Here is a 15,962-nt window from a genome sequence, read left to right as displayed (position 1 = left end):
GAAGCCAGACCTCAGTCTGCACCTGGCTTTGGGATCTTTCAGCACAAATGTTGCTTAAGGAATGGAGCTCAAGATAATGACTGTTGCTATTATTAGTGGGAATTCAAGCTGTGCCTCTTTCACAGCTCCCACCGGGAATGCACGACAGTGCAGGCAACTGCTAATTATCCAGTCTTCCTTAATGCTACCTCTGTCAAGCAGCGAACTAGTAAAAAGACCATTTGGGTGCTGTAAAGAAAATAATTCTTGTGCAGTGTTGCTGTAAGCTGAGCACTTGGGCAGCCGCCCAGAAGAGACTCAGGTGCCGTCCAGCAGATTAGCAGAGTGCCCACAGCTACCCACAGTGGGCAGCCTGTGTTTCTTTCAGTGGTGCACATCTGCATGTGTCTTGGTGCACATCACAAAATTTATTCCAAACACGGATGGACATATTACAGGGGACACTGGTCACATGATAATTTTGCCCAGAGTTGTCTGATGCACTAGGGGTTAATAACGCTCACCTTTCCCCTCTCAGTCAAATCCTGGTTAAAGCACAAGTGAAAATAAAGGTGTGATCCACAATCCCTGTTACGGAGAGGGCTGGAACTGTAGGGATTTTTTCAGACCAGGAGTGTGTTACACTGGCAGAGCTGGGGCGTGGAGGTTTGTCCAGCCATGGCTTGCACTTCTGCTTAGCCTTTGATAGTTTCATAAGCAACAAATTCATTAAGGAGGGCAGGAAGAAAACAGAACCTTTTAAGATACAAGACTTGTTTGATATTTGCAATTATGGGATTACCTTAATCTTTAAAGCATGAGTGATTGCAGTACAGGTTGAACCTCTCTTATCCAGGCCTCTCTCATCTGAGAATATCCGTAATCCAGCTTGCTTTCAGTTAGCCACACGACCATTTATCACGAGTGCGGCCAAGTTTCCAGTGGTCCCATAAAGTTTGTTTCCAGCCACCAGTCTTGTTTCTCACTATTCTGTGCTGTTGTTTAGCTCTAATTTACCCTTAAATGCCTTCTAAGAGCCCAGTCAGCAGTGGAGGTGTTGGCAGTGTGCTAGACATTATTGACTTCTCATGGTCCGGCAAATTCTCTTGTCTGGCACCAGTCTGCTATTGAGGGTGCCAGATGAGAGAGGCTCAACCTATATGTGAGATGAGCCTAAACTGACACTGAAGCTCCATACACCCCAAAACTCCTGGGAGAGTTTGGATCTTTTATTCAGTGCCATAATATTTCATGGTGCTGCACAAACACACCGTTTTCTACACCACTGACCATCATGATTAGGGTCTAATTGCATTCAAGAGAGGGGCGCTTTGGACAACCTCTGCCTGAAACACTGCAGTTCAGTTTTTCTCCTCCTGGCAGGTTCACACCCGCCACAAAAGTGACGAAATTTTGGAGCCAACCAGAAGCAGGAACCAAGAAGGACTCAAATGGCAGCTTGTTCTTCAGCACTTTCCCTCCCCATTTTCTAGCAGTAAGAGGTTCAGGAGAGCATATGCACTTCATCTGACGAAGTGGGTCTTTGCCCATAAAAGCTTATGCTCATACATTTCTGTTAGTCTATAAGGTGCCACAGGACCCCTTGTTGCTTTTGCAGATCCAGACTAACATGGCTACCCCTCTGATACTATGCAAACCCTGTCCAAACCAAATCTCAGTCCTGATACTTCCAGGGCCTGTCCACAGCATTGTTCCCAGTAAACTGAGCCACCTAAGAGCGGTTCAGATGCTGCCCAGCTGATTAGCTGAGTGCCCACAGCACCCACAGCCGGCAGCATGTGTTTCTACTCGTGGTGCACATCCACACTCCCTTTGTGGATAAATAAATAAAATTTATTCCATGCATGGGTGGCAAGAAAGTAGAGAGAACACAGACCCACAGCACAAGAGCACTCATGTCTTTGAATCTCCCTTATCCTTCAGGTGGAGTGATATTAAGATCATTTCCTAAGCATGGACTTATACACCACACTAAAAATGGTCATACTTAGCACTTATGTAGTGTCTTACCTTTGCAACGGAAAGACTGTCCTATTGCTAGGTTGGCAACAAAAGAACTGAGATATTCTTGGTTCCATCACAAACTTCCTGGTGAGCCGGGCAATCGTTTCATCTCTCTGTCCCTTGGCTTCCTCATCTGTAAATTGGCGATAATTTCTGTGCCTCAGTGAGGTGCTGTAAGACATCATTCATTGATGTTTTAAACCCTCTGAGATCATTAAGCAAAAGAGGTTATAGAAATGTAAAGCGTTATCCAAATTGCATACAGACGTAAATTAATGCAGCCACATCACAACGCCTCTGTGAGCGGCCTGGGTAAATGCCACATTATAAACATGGCATACAAATAGAGCAGTTGGAAAATTGTAAAAATGCTCTTGCTGGAAGTTTGTGTCATAATTCTACTCTGTTCCTTAAAATCCAGAAACTTGGCACACAAATGCTAAAAGCAGAGAGAGAGAAAGCAGGCTGCTCTCTAAGGCAAAGCAGCATAACTCAATCCATCTTGCTCTAGGCTGGCTCTCTGCAGAGCGACTGCTGTGCTAAGAGACAAATCACACACTTCCTTACAGAGCTCTCTACCCTGCAGGCAGGACCAGGAATAACTTTAGTTTTACCAGTTTTCAATACGCCCTTGAGGGTAGGAAAATGAAATTCAGAGAAGACAACGGGGTGTGGTCATCACCACAAAAGGAGCTGTATCTGCTTATGCCCTTGAGTGCTGTGGGCCTGGAAGTGAGGTGTGCTGAGTCTGAAAGACCACATGCTTCACGGACTTTCCGTCTGCCTTTAATCTGCCTGGCCTTTTCTGAGTCATGGCATGTGGACGAGTGAGAGTCAGTGATGGAGTTGTGTGGTGGGAGTGTAGCTCCTATCACCCTGAATCAAAGTATTGTGCAGTGAGTTGGCTGTACCTCACGCGAGAATGGTGGGAGCAAAGGAGAGTGGGTAGGTCTCCCAAGAGTGCTGGTATGGGTGGGGCCATCCTGCTTTGATCCCCAAGTGCTGTGCCCCACTTGAAGTGTGGTAGTACCCAGGTTATGCTGGGTGTGTACCATAAGCACCTTCACCCATATGCAGCTGCACAGGGCACCTGAAATTTTAGGGCACCATTCGGTCTTAATGTCCACCCATCCACTCTTCCTATCCCTGGTCTGCAGTTCACCTTCCTCTGGAGAGGATGTAGTTAACTTAAAAGTGGAAAAGCCTGTCAGAGCTAGTGGTAATGAAGCTATTTCACAGGGATTTGCCAAACCCAGGTAAAGACTGTCACTTTCTGGGGTTTACTCTGTCAGTTGACAGCATCTTATTTAAAATGTGCTTTAAAATATTTCCTTAGTGTGTTGCTGAAGATTATAAAATCACAACTCTAAAAAATTGTAGTTGCCCTTCCCCCAGGCTGCCGTTGGGCTTAGTAACACTAGTTAAATGGTAAGGGTTGAACCTCTCTAGTCTGGCACCCTCAAGACCCGACTGGCGCCAAATCAGAGAATCTCCTGGCCTGCCGGAGGTGAATATTGTCTAGCAGCATTACCAACACTTCCACTGCTGACTGGGCTCTTAGAAGACTTTTAGGGGTAAATCACAGCTAAATAACAGCAGAGAACACTGAGAACCAGGATGGGTGGCTGGAAACAAACTTCATGCAACTCTGGGAGACTTGGCCACACTCACTATAATTAGATATCCGGCTAACTGAAATCACACTGGATTACGGATGTTGCTGGACAAGAGTGTGCCGGACAAGAGAGGTTCAACCTGTACTGCACAGGGCCCATTATTCTTAAGTATGGCCCTGCAGGAGAACAACAGATTCAGATGCTCCAGGCTGTGCTCTGTGGCTCCAGCAGAACATAGAGGTCGGGAAGGATGCTACTCCCCCGATGGGCTGGGCTGGAGAGCAGGGGCTGAGCCTGGCATGGACTTGATGGGACCAGCAGCTCCCATGGAGATGGCTCGACAGTGATCTGCAGTACCCAGTGGCATTCTGCTTCAGCCACTTGAAATCCTAGGGGGGGCATCTGCTTCCTTCACGGAGCCACCATCTCAGGCTTGATTACAGAAGACCAGGTATTGGAGGAAAGCCAGGCAGCAGCCGAGGGGATTTAATGGAGCAAATAATAGGCAGCCAAAGCAGGGTGAAGTGCGGGACAGAAGGATACAGAGGTGGATTAAAGGCATGTGAGTGCTATCGCTGTCTTACCGATTAAAGAACCAGGGCCTGGCAAGGCTAGGAACTTGCTGCTAGAGGCGCAGTAATCCATAATCTCGGTCCACTGCTCTGTCTATTGGACAATCTGCTCTTCCAATGGTACAGCTCAGCAGGGCTCCAGACGCACCAAATCTTTGCCCAGCCTCCTCTTCTGGGCAGACCCTTCCTCTCAGCCTCACATCCCGACGGGCTCTTTCCTTCCCTGCCTCTGAGTGCTGGGTCATCCCTCTCACACAGAGCTGTCAGAGCCAGCCTGATACCTTCCTGGAGGGAGTGAGAAAATCCCCAAGCTCCCTAGCTATGGGCTCAGTTTCTTAGACCCCTCTTGCCATCACTGTCCCCAGGAAGATCCTGCTGCCCCTCCCACCCCAGCCATTGGCTTTTCTAGTTATTGCCTCCACTCCTGCATTACGCTCCCGTGGGGGTCCTGATATATACATAGCCCTCACTTCTCCCCAGCACCAGGCTGTTCCAGCTCTGCTACTCTCTACGTACTCATTTCTCACGCCCTCTTACCCTGGGGACTGGCGCCGAACGACGATTTGCATTATGGTAGCACTCCGAGGAGCCAGCTGAAGGCGTTTATCATGCCAGGGGCTAGATAACACAAAGAAGAAGACAGAGCTGCACTAAAGCTCTTACAGTCTAAAGAGACAAGCCAGAGCAAAGGTGAGCTTTGGGCTCTGAGAGCCTAGTCCAATGCCTTTCCATTTATGGCACTCAACCTTTTGCACAGGGAAGCAGGGGGTGGGAACTGATGCTGTCTGTGTGCTCAAATGTAAGAAGCTGCAAAAGTAAGGCCAGGTCTACATTAGACCTGGAAGTCGATCTTAGAGATGCAATTCCAGCTATGGCAACTGCATAGCTGGAATCAATGTATCCAAGATTGATTTTTCTGGCCGTCCACACAAAGGGAGGCAGATGGGAGAAACTCTCCCATCCACCACCCTTACTCCTCATGAGTATGAGGGTCGATGGTCGAGCCCGGATGGTTTGATTTAGCGTGTCCCCACTAGGTGCGCTAAATCGAACCCTGAGAGATCAACCCTGACCAGGTCAATCTTCCAGTAAGCACAGATGCACTCTGTAAGCAGGTCCTGCCTTATTTCACCATCCTGCTTTCACCCACCCTTTCCCTTGCCCCACTCTGGTTTCAGAAACGGCCATGGCTGCCTCAGACAGGAGGACAGTAAACCTGAGACTGCGTTTTCTTTCCTCTGCACGCTCTAGAGAACAAGCCGCACCCGACTGGTAAATCTGTTTGGCTCGAAGGAATAAAGGCACTGACTGAGGTGTGACAAATTCACTGGCAGGCGGCCAGTCAGAGTGGACGTGCGATGGGATGAGGAGTCCAATTTTTGGCCAGGAGCAGAGAGCAGCTGTAACCCACATACCTATGTGTGGTTAAGTGTCCCACGTAGTAGCATCTAGACCACGTCACAGAGAAAGAATAAGTGTCGTCTACAGCTTCTGCTGAGAGCCAGCTGGCCTTTAGCTCAAGTTGTGGAGGCACCTGTGCTAAACTCTAATCTCATTAGGGCTGGAAGAGACTTCAGGAGGTCGAGTCCAACCCCCTGCTTGAAACAGGACCAATCCCATTCAATCATTCCAGGTTCGAGTCTGCCTGTGGGCAGTTAAGCAGCGTCTGCTCTGAGGACGTCTGGACGGCACAGTAATCTGCAGGTGTTGCCGAACCCCTGTTTGAGAGAGAAGAGGCCTGGATTCATAGGTGCTAGAACTAGGGGCCTTGGTTGTGCTCTCACACATGCTGGCTCGAGTGGTTTCCATCAGATAAAGGGTTTGCCGTTTGGGTCAATGGTTCTCAGCAACTGCACTGCCCATTGATTCCCTCCAACTTGTGCAAAGTGCCAGTGGAAACCCTGCAGAGCCAACATCAAACATCTGGAGAGTTGCCCCTACCACATTCATTCAGATCAGTCCCGGAACGGAGCATCGCCCTGCCTGATTACACTTTGGAAAATGATGGAGGGCCCTTCAAGCTGTGACTAGAACAGCCACGGAGAGAAAATAAAACCTAGTGCTGATACCAACACCTACCTTCATCACTGCTAACAGCTTCCCAGGCAAACACTCACTACTCACAAGGGTGCTGGGAGAACTTTACCATCTCAGGGCACAGAGTCTGCAGAGGGTGGGTTAATTTCTGCCTTCTATCCAGCCCTCTGGAGCAGAAACTGGCTCCTGAGCTGTGTTTACACTCCATGGCTCCCCTCCCTCCCTCATCATTAATGTAACTGAGGGCAAGTTGAGACAAAGTAACATGATGTCATTACCCCTGCCAGAGATTGTGAACATGTCTGCACCCTGACAACCGGCAGACACCATTAATACTTTTTAGCAACCGCTGTGTTTCAGTGATTAGGGTGTTTTATGACAAAGATCTCTCTCCCGCTCTGCTTTAATATCCTGCCCTTTTTATTAAACTTTACTGATGACAATCTGACTGCCTCATCTTTGGCGTCAAGCCCCACTGCTCCGCACTCGCAGCCGCGTAACCGCATCGACTTCCCAGACTCTCTGGCCTAAAATGAGTGCCAGCAACTGGAGAGCCAGCCTGATCTATTGCAAGGGTGACCACAGACTCATAGAAGATTAGGGCTGGAAGAGACTTCAGAAGGTCGAGTCCAGCCCCCTGCTTGAAGCAGGACCAATCCCACTCAATCATCCCAGGCAGGGCGCTGTCAAGGCTGGCCTTAAAAACCTCTAAGGATGGAGCTTCCACCACCTCCCTGGACAACCCATTCCAGTGCTTCACCACCCTCCTAGTGACATAGTTTATCCTAATATCCAATCTAGACCTCCTCCACTGCAACTTGAGACCATTGCTCCTTGTCCGGTCCTCTGTCATCACTGAGAACAGCCTGGTTCCATCCTCTTTGGAGCCTCCCATCAGGTAGAAGGCTGCTATCAAATTCCCTCCTCAATCTTCTCTTTTGTAGACTAAATAAGCCCAATTCCCTCAGCCTCTGCTTGTAAATCAAACACCCCAGCCCCCTCATCTGAACACACAACAGAACAAAGACAAGACTGCCCAATGAGGGGCTATGTGTGTGTCAAAACCAGCTATGTTCACCAAGCCTGGGATTTTCAAAGGAACCAAAGGGATTTAAGCACCAAAATCCTATTCAGGCTTAGGTTTCTAACTCCCTTAGGCTCTTTTGAAAATCCCAGGCCCCTGAATGAGAGGCCAGAGTGGAATCTTACATTCCTTCACAGACAATGGGAAATAACTATGAATGCCAAAAATAAAATAAAAATCCCCAAAACAACTGATACCGAAGGCCAGGCCAATAAAAGGCTAACAGAACCATGGGAGTTTCTGTAGAGGATTGTACCAATGGTGTCTTGTTTCTGACGGGCCCCAGAACAAGCTACTGCGAAAGAAGGTGCAGGGATCTCAGTAGAGGACAATTATGGAATAACCTGCCCAGACAGGAGGAGTCTTAGCAGTCAGCTTGTGCCTTGAGGCACGAAGGTTTGTAGTGACAACAGGTCTGCTGACAAGGGCCGGGGGCAAAGGGGCTATTGCCCCTGGGCCTGGTCATTCAAAATGGCCCAGGGCTCCAGCTGCTGTTACCACAATAGCAGCCCTGCAGCTTTTAAATCACCACTGGAACACCATCACAGCATGCTCTGGGCAGCTCTGAGCGCCGTCTGGGGGAGGGGGTGCGGCACGGCATGCTCCAAGCAGCACTCAGGGATGGCTGCCCTCAGTTCCGCCGCTTCTGCCTAGAGTCCCACCCGCTCCGGGAACGCAAAGCCAGCCCCTACTCCACCTTGCCCAGGGGCCCGGCACGTCTGGTGGCTCCCCTGAGTAACAAGGAGAGCGCGTCACCAATTCTCCCTGGGTACAGCAGCTCCCGTCTGTTCAACCAGTTTTCTAGGTATCTTTTTGTTCTTGAGGTTCTGTCCACTGTGTTCCTAGTTCCTCTGTAATCCTGGATTAACACTTTCTGTTCTCTCTAATCAGATTGTGGAGTATCTGGAAACAGGTCAATAAAACCTTCTCATAGGTTTAGCTGAATGTTTTGCAGTAATTTTTTCCTCTTTGTCTCCCAACCCATGAACAGCACTGCAGGACTCAGCTCTGAGGTCAGGGGTGCAAACACAATTTATACAACCAAAGAATAATATCTCCCATTCATACAACATCGCTCTGTTCAGCATATCAAGCAGGCTTGCTTCCTCAGACACCATCGCCAGACTGAAGGTTCTGGCTTCAGTTCTGGCTACAATACATTTAAGTGAGAAAAATAGAGGTGGAACACAGATCCCGTGTTTGGATTGAGATTACGTTTAAATTAGGAGACAGGGACGTGCTGCTGCTTTCAAGGGATGTATTATTATAGTTTAGGGCCAGAGTTAGCTATGTTCCGTGCACTTCTGTTGTTCCCCTTTTATTGTTAAAAATTATTCACATATGGTATTATGAAACTGGGGCTATAAACGAGCTAGCTGCACTACACATGTGGTCCCTTGGGGTTCTACCTGGGTCCGTGAGACATTTTGCAGGGTGACCATATTCTGCTAGTCTCCATCTGCATGGGGTTTTTTTCCTGCCATTATTACCACAGCAACAGGCATGTAAAGCAAGGGTACGTGAAGCGAGGGGTGTGCTTATCGCACGCAACACTGACTGCAAGGGTCGTGCATTCCCCCGCCACCCAATCAAAGCCGTGCAAGGGTTCCGTCAGCACAGCCCCTGTATTCTAGGTCTGCAAATGCAGTTAGCAAACTGCCCTATCCCAGGAGGCCATCTTGGCTACAACAAACTTGTGGCCCACTTTGATGAAGGAGGGCCACTCATGCAGCACGCTCACAAGCATAAGTTGCCCATCACTGATCTAGGACAGCGGTTCCTAACCTTTGCGAGACAGCGACCCATTTTGACAATTCAGTAAGACTTTGTGACCCAAGACAATTCAGAAATGGGGGGAGGTTCTTCCCTGCAAAAAAAAAATTATAAATCTTGATTCACCCTCCCCTACCCCCAGGCTTAACCCCCTTGCGGCCCCAAACTGCCCTCCTGTTCCCAGGCTTAACCCCCTCGCAGCCCCCAAACAACGCCCACCTAACTCACATCAGCACCACTGCTTCCCCTGCTGCTCCTTCCCTGGGCCACTGCCGCCGTCACCTCTGTGCAGCTCCCCCCAGCCCTCCTACTTTCTTCCTCCACCTGCAGTGCGGGCAGTTCCCTGCCCAGCCACACTGAAATGGGACTCAATTTAATTGGTTTAATGGCCAGATCCCTCATGCTGGCTGTTAAACCAGCTAAACTGAGCTCCATTTCAGCGTGGCAGGGCAGGGACTTGGAGCTGAAGGAGTGAGCGGCTGCAGAGGTGGGAGCTGCAAATGGCTCCTTAAGGACGCCCAACCAGCAACCCTTACAAAATCTAATGGTGACCCACGTTTGGGTCCCAACCCATAGAATGGGAATCCCTGCTCTAAGGGAATAGGATTCTCAGCATTTTTAGTTTCCACCTTCAGTTTGGATGCCACCTCCATGCAGACTTGAAAGGCTCCATCTATTCCTTGAGTGATCCTGTCCAGTCCTTCCCCACCCTACATTTCACTGCAAACTGCTGAACGCTGATTCTTGTCCTATTCTCCTTAGATGACATTGATCGGGAGCTGGAGGAGAAGTGCAAGATCATGGAAGCCCAGCTGCAGGAAAAGGAGAAGGATAATCTGGAGCTGGGGAAAGAGCTCAAACACAAGGAGAGCCTGGTGGCCGCGCTGAGATGCAACCTACGGAACAAGGAGAAGAAATTCCTTGAGGAGCTGAAGAGAAGGAGTCACCGGGTGACAATCCTGAACACGGAGCTGCAGAAGCAGACGGAGGCTGCTGCTTATCTCTCCTTCCAGCTGCATGCCACCAAACAGAAACTGCTTGTTTCCCAGCAGGGGGGCAAGCCCCCCTCCGACAGGCCTCCGGACAAACCATTCCCCACACAGCCTTCCAGCGAGACAAGGCCCAAAAAACGAATTCACAAGTCTCACATTCGGAGGCTGGTGACCGACTGCTCCTATAGCAAGGGGGCCATGAAGGACGACTTCCAGAGGGAGAGGCTAGGCAGCTTTGAAGAGGCAGACCCTATGCCTGACCCAGCACTTTTTTTGTATACTAAAAGGCACCACATTCCCCATCGTCAGAAATCTGAGCCCAGGCCCCAGGCCCTTCGTAAAGCGGGGGCTGATCCAACAGACAGTGCTGCTGAAGGTGGCAGGCTGCCGAGGCCCTCCTGTCTTCATTCCCAAGAGCAAGAAGAAGGTACAAGCACCAAACCCTCAGCCAAATCGAAGTCCTCAAAGGGGGAACAAGGCAACAAGCCTGGGTCCAGCCCCAGGGATTCAAAGGGTCGGGAGTAAAAACAAAGAAAGAGGAACAGTGTGGCTGCTAAATCCAGAAAGTGAGTTGGGCTATACCAAAAAGAGTAACCAGGGTCTACAAAGAAGTAAAACACTGGAGAGGAAAGTAGATTTGGTTTGGATTCCCTCGGGAAGTTAGAAACAATGTGGCTTGTCTAGGGTTCCAGGATGACCATGGAATGGCTCTGTGGTAGGGCAGAGGAGTGGGAAGGCAACAATGCTGAGGGCATTTTGGAGGTTGTTCAGGAGGTGACAGCGAGAGAAGACGGGCGCTGATATGGAACGTGGCGAGAAGGTTTGAACATGGAGGCAACGGTTATTAACGATTGTCTAGTGTTTCCTTTTCATACAAAAATAGGATTTCGGAGACTAAAATCTCTTAATGATATTGTTGATGTTGCTTCTAGGTAAAACTGCTCTTACTTTCATTGGCACTAGGTAGAACTGGGGGTTTGGGGGGGGGCGGGTTCTGCAAAATGGCAAAATTGCACATAAAGCCATTCACTAAAAGTGAACATGGCCATTGGCAGGATGAGCCAAACTCATCCTTGGTTCTAACTTCATGGTACCACAGAAGTTGGGACAGGGATGGATTTGGTCCAACATGTCTAATATAATGTATTCCAGGTTCTGGAGAACGCAGGCAGTTGAATGACAATCGGTCAAGGGAGTCAAAGAGAGATCTTTGAATCATCTGCAGAAACAGCATGGCCAAGCCAAGCAAGTCTGAAATAGTCACTCAGCAAGGTTGAAATTCAGATTTCACTCCAATTCTTCCTTTTTTAATAATTACGCAAATCTTAATGGACAAAATTTTGAAACGTGACCATCGATTTTGGACACCTCCATTTTTGGGATGCCTAGCATGAGCCATCATAAAGGGGCTGATTTTTTTAGATCTTAAAATCAGGCCTCTTTATTTCTAAGTGGGCACCCAACATCGCTAGTCATGTTTTGATATCCTCAGCCGATATTTTTGTTTTGCATGTGATTACAGCAGGTTTTCTAAATGTGTCCTAGTTATTGCACTTCTCTTGTAATCACAGTCTGTGTACTACTGTGCTTAGGATGTTATTTTAAGTCAAATTACTAAGCTTGCAATAGTTCCCCACTGAAGTCCTGTTCAACAATCAAATTAGCAACAAGCTGGTTGAGAATGAGATCTCACACACTGCAAATATTTTGTGGCAGAGCCAGCCACTTGTTTCTGCCATCATGCTGAATGGGAATTACAAGGAAATCGCAAATCTGTCTTCTTTGGGCTTGAGCCCCATCTTTCTAGATAGGTTCTTGCATAGTCCTTAGTACCATGGTACCCGAGCGCCTTCCAGTCTTTATTGGATTGTATCCATGTAACAGCCCAGAGAGGCATGAAAGTGCTATTATTATTCCCATTTACCAGATGGAAATCCCAGGCATGGAGTCAATCAAGTGATTTATGCAGGATCACACAGGAAGTGTGAAGCTGAGGTCTTGTCTACACTTATCGGTAGAATGACACTCCAGAGATTGATCTCCAGAGGTTGATTTAGTGTGTCTAGTAGGAATGCACTAAATCGACTGCTGACCACATTCCCATCAACCCCAGCATGCCATGGGGTCACAAGGAGTAAGGGAAGTCACAGGAAGATTTCTCCCATTGACTCCCTCCAGTGGCGTGCCTGGTAAGTAGAACTAAATTACATCCACTCTAGCTGTGCAATTCATGTAGCTGGAGTTGCATAACTTAGTTTGACTTTGTCACCTAGTGTAGATCTGAATCGGAACCCAAGCCTCCTGAGTCACAGCCAGCTGCCCTAACTACATCATTATCAAGACCCCGAACCTGTTAGAGCCAATAGGCACATTTCTATTGATTCGGTAGGCTGTGGGTCACACCCCGGAAAAGGTCCGATGCACATGGTGGTTAGGATGGCTGAAGCACACTAGGACGCATCAGGACTGTTGCGTTGTCGAGCTCTTTGTATCCACTGGAAGGCATAAACTGTGACTAAAGGCCTACGGGAGAAATTGTTCACTAACACCCCTCCCGGAGCATCTCTGGTTATTGTGCTATAGGTCTTCTGTTATTTACAAGCCATATTTTCAAAATGAAATTCAGAAGTATCTTTTGGTTGGTTAGTTTTGTTAGGAGATGAAAATGCATAGGAGGAAAAAGAAGCAACAAGAGATGATGAAAACCAAAGACAGGGCTGGATTTCTCATGAGGCCTGACAGGTACCTGCCTAGGGGCGCCCTACCTCTCTAAAACAATGTGCAACGCGAATGTCAGCTGTGGGGAGGGGAGGCATAAGGTATAATCTGGCTCTGATCAAAGGGTCTAAAAACAGCCCTTTCTTGAAGCAGTGATATCATTTGTTTTTTCTCTGAGTCCTTCCAGGAAGGACCGTCACCTTCCACGTTGGTGCCTCTTATTTTTCTGCTCCTACTGTGCCCTGTGGACCTTCTATGTCCACTTCTGGATTCCCACAACCTTTCAGGAGTTAGCACCTTCTTGTTCGCTCACTGACCCATGAGGGCATTATCCTTGGACCCCAATGAATCTCTGGTACTCTTCAGCAGTGCCCTGGATCCTCACTGTGTCACTTCAAAGAGGTAGCGCCCCCAATTCAACACTATCTACCTTCAAACAAAAGGCACAAATCATCTGAAGACTTGAGCCTCCAAAAGAAAGCTTGAAAATCTGTGATGGGTCTTTCACCTCTTGCAAATGTTGAGTAATTAGAGGAAGGAAAAATGATAGTGAAGACTAGAGAGAGGGCCAAGAGCTGATTTCAGGAGTTCAGTAATGCTCAGCACCTTTCAGGATCCTCTGTTATTCTGCAGTATCTGAGGGCACGCTTTTGACCCATGTGGTTTTGACTAGCTGTTCTAACCCATTTTTTTCCCTGCCTCCCCTTATTTATTGGTGGCAGGAAGTCTGGCTACATTAGTGGCTCTGACTATGTCTTACCAATACACAAACACATGCCTTGGTTAAATATTACAAACAGCAAACCTGTCACTTGCTGTTCTAATATTTATGGACACATTTGCAAACACAGCCCACCAAAATGTGGCACTTTTCCCCCCACCAAGGCACAGCTGTTTGCTTACGCACATATGAATATCTAGTAACCAGAGCTAAAATACCAGACCCGCTAAAATCAATTGGACATTTTGCAACTGAGCTCATTACAGCCAGGATTTTGTCTCACATATCCAGCTAGCTACTCCTTTTGCATGTGAATATAGGTGCCTCTAGGAAAAATAATGCAAATTCCATTCTTCCAAAGCCAGTTTGGAACCTCTTAGAAAGTCTAGTCCTAACTGACCAGACCTAGTTACCAATAATTTGAGGTCATCCCTGTAGTGCTCATGTGTATAAATGTAATTATTTTTGTAATGCAGTATTTATATATAATATTAAAATACTTTTATGAGATTCCAAGTAACAATTACTAGCTCAACTCTTTGAATCTTAAAAATAAAACTCAGAATGTAATATTTATACTCTTTGAGGCAGAAATTTGCATTTTTGTACCTTTTCTTTCAGAGGCTGTTTCTAGATTGCCAAGAACTATCGGCAAAAGATACGCAAATTACACACTGCATTTGCATAGCTCTTGCTGACAGTTCAGTCAGGAGAGGCTTTCCAGACATTCGGCCCATCCACGTGGGGCCATATTTTGGGAAAAACCCCTTTGCTGAGACATCCCTTCTTCCTCGTGGAACGAGGAAGATATAGATGTTGGCAGAACGTGCCAGGTATGCCAGACTTCTGCTAAGAGATCGCCAGGCTACCAACAGAAGCTGAAGAGAAGATTATCTCTTCCTTTATCATCCCCTTTCCTTTGCCCTGTGTAGCCTATGTCTTTTTTGGCTGGTGTTCTTTAAACACGGTTTTGAATTCAGTAGGGAACACCTTGGCATCATCCATGCAGTCCTCTGTACAGCACAGGAGTGTTTTATCAATTAAGCACTAAGGGCCAGATTTACAAAGCTATTTAGCATCTGACAATGTATATAGGTCCTAAGCGTGATTTTTAAAAGTGCCTAAACCTTTAAAGCACCTAACTCACCTTGATTTCCATGCCAGGTGCCTGCTTTTGAATATCACACATGGTCCCTCTCTGCACCTTCAGGCACTTTTGAAAATCTGTCCCTCCGTTGTCTGACCACTTCCAAAGCAAGAAACAGACGAATGTAGGGAAAAGAGGCAGAGCTGTACTTCTTAGGGCAGGTGACTGCAGTTGTGGTTTTCACTAGTGTGGGTCACCAATCACCACCCCAAACCATTCACAGACCCCCTCAAAGCCAAGTCTAGCCATTATACACACTTCATGGCTATGTCTACACTAGACCCTCACTTTCAAAAGGGCGATGCTAATGAGACACTTCAGGATATGCTAATGAGGTGCTGCAATGAATATGCAACACCTAATTAGCATAATGGCAGTTGCAGCACTTTGACAGTGCCACTTTCGATGGCATGTGGCTTGTCTACACGGGGTGCTTTACGAAAGGACCCCGCACACTTCAAAATCCCCTTATTCCTATCTGGTTACAGGAAACCACAACATAGACTTTCCGACAGCCATTAATAACATTATTGGAAGATATTTAATTTTAAAATAATAATTGATTGTAACTTTACAATTGATTTACAACTTATTTTCTATGATCATTTTTATTTATTTTCATGGACCGCCTGCAATACCTTCAAGGACCCCAGGTTGGGAACCCCTGAACTACCACATGAGCTGGAATAGCAATGCTAACTTTATTCTAGCTAGCTCAGCTACCAAGCACAGGGGGCTTCAGTGCAGACTGTACAAGCACACTAATGTACAAACGAGGGGTGTGTACTTCATTACTGGCCTGGGCTGAAGCTCATACTGCCACATCTTCACTGCTCTTTGTAGTTACGCTAGCTAGACGACATCTGCTGCATGCTGCAGTCCCACTGCTGCCTGCATTCACAGCAAATGGGCAGGAGGGGTACAGTTATCAAGTCCTTCTCCATTCCCTAGCTTGCTCGCCACCTTCTGCTTTTGTGAAAGAGCTCGTTAGACTCCTTCTATTGACTTATTACGCAGAAGTAACAGACTGTCTTTTTAGATTCCACTCCACTGCTCTTCAAAGCTCTCCATGTGCAGCAAGGGCTTGCTGGAATCATTAGGTGGGGCAGAGCTGTTTCTTCTGCCAGCAAAGCTACCGGGGCATTAATTTCTCCTGACAGTTGTACCTGCTGACACAAACAGGGCACCCTGTTTGAATCTTGTCTCCGCTTCAAGGTCGCCTTCCTCTCTTGTCTAATCCCTGCTCTGCTCCTGCCTAGTACCTGGAGGTGTCAGTGAGCCAACGAATTAGTGACAAC

At 47.6% G+C, this 15,962-nt stretch overlaps 1 protein-coding gene across 1 annotated transcript in view; it reads left to right on the top strand.

Moving 5' to 3' along the window:
- Positions 1 to 10,603, top strand: part of CCDC92B (coiled-coil domain containing 92B) — a 41,599-nt gene extending 30,996 nt beyond the window's left edge. The window contains exon 3 of the mRNA XM_075013334.1: positions 9,849 to 10,603. Coding sequence (XP_074869435.1) covers positions 9,849 to 10,603 — 755 coding nt within the window. The remainder of the gene's footprint in view (positions 1 to 9,848) is intronic.
- Positions 10,604 to 15,962: the final 5,359 nt, after the last annotated feature.

This window comes from Carettochelys insculpta, chromosome 19, assembly GCF_033958435.1.
Source record: "Carettochelys insculpta isolate YL-2023 chromosome 19, ASM3395843v1, whole genome shotgun sequence".
NCBI classification, from domain to species: Eukaryota; Metazoa; Chordata; order Testudines; family Carettochelyidae; genus Carettochelys; species Carettochelys insculpta.
This window is presented reverse-complemented; position numbering and strand designations above follow the sequence as displayed.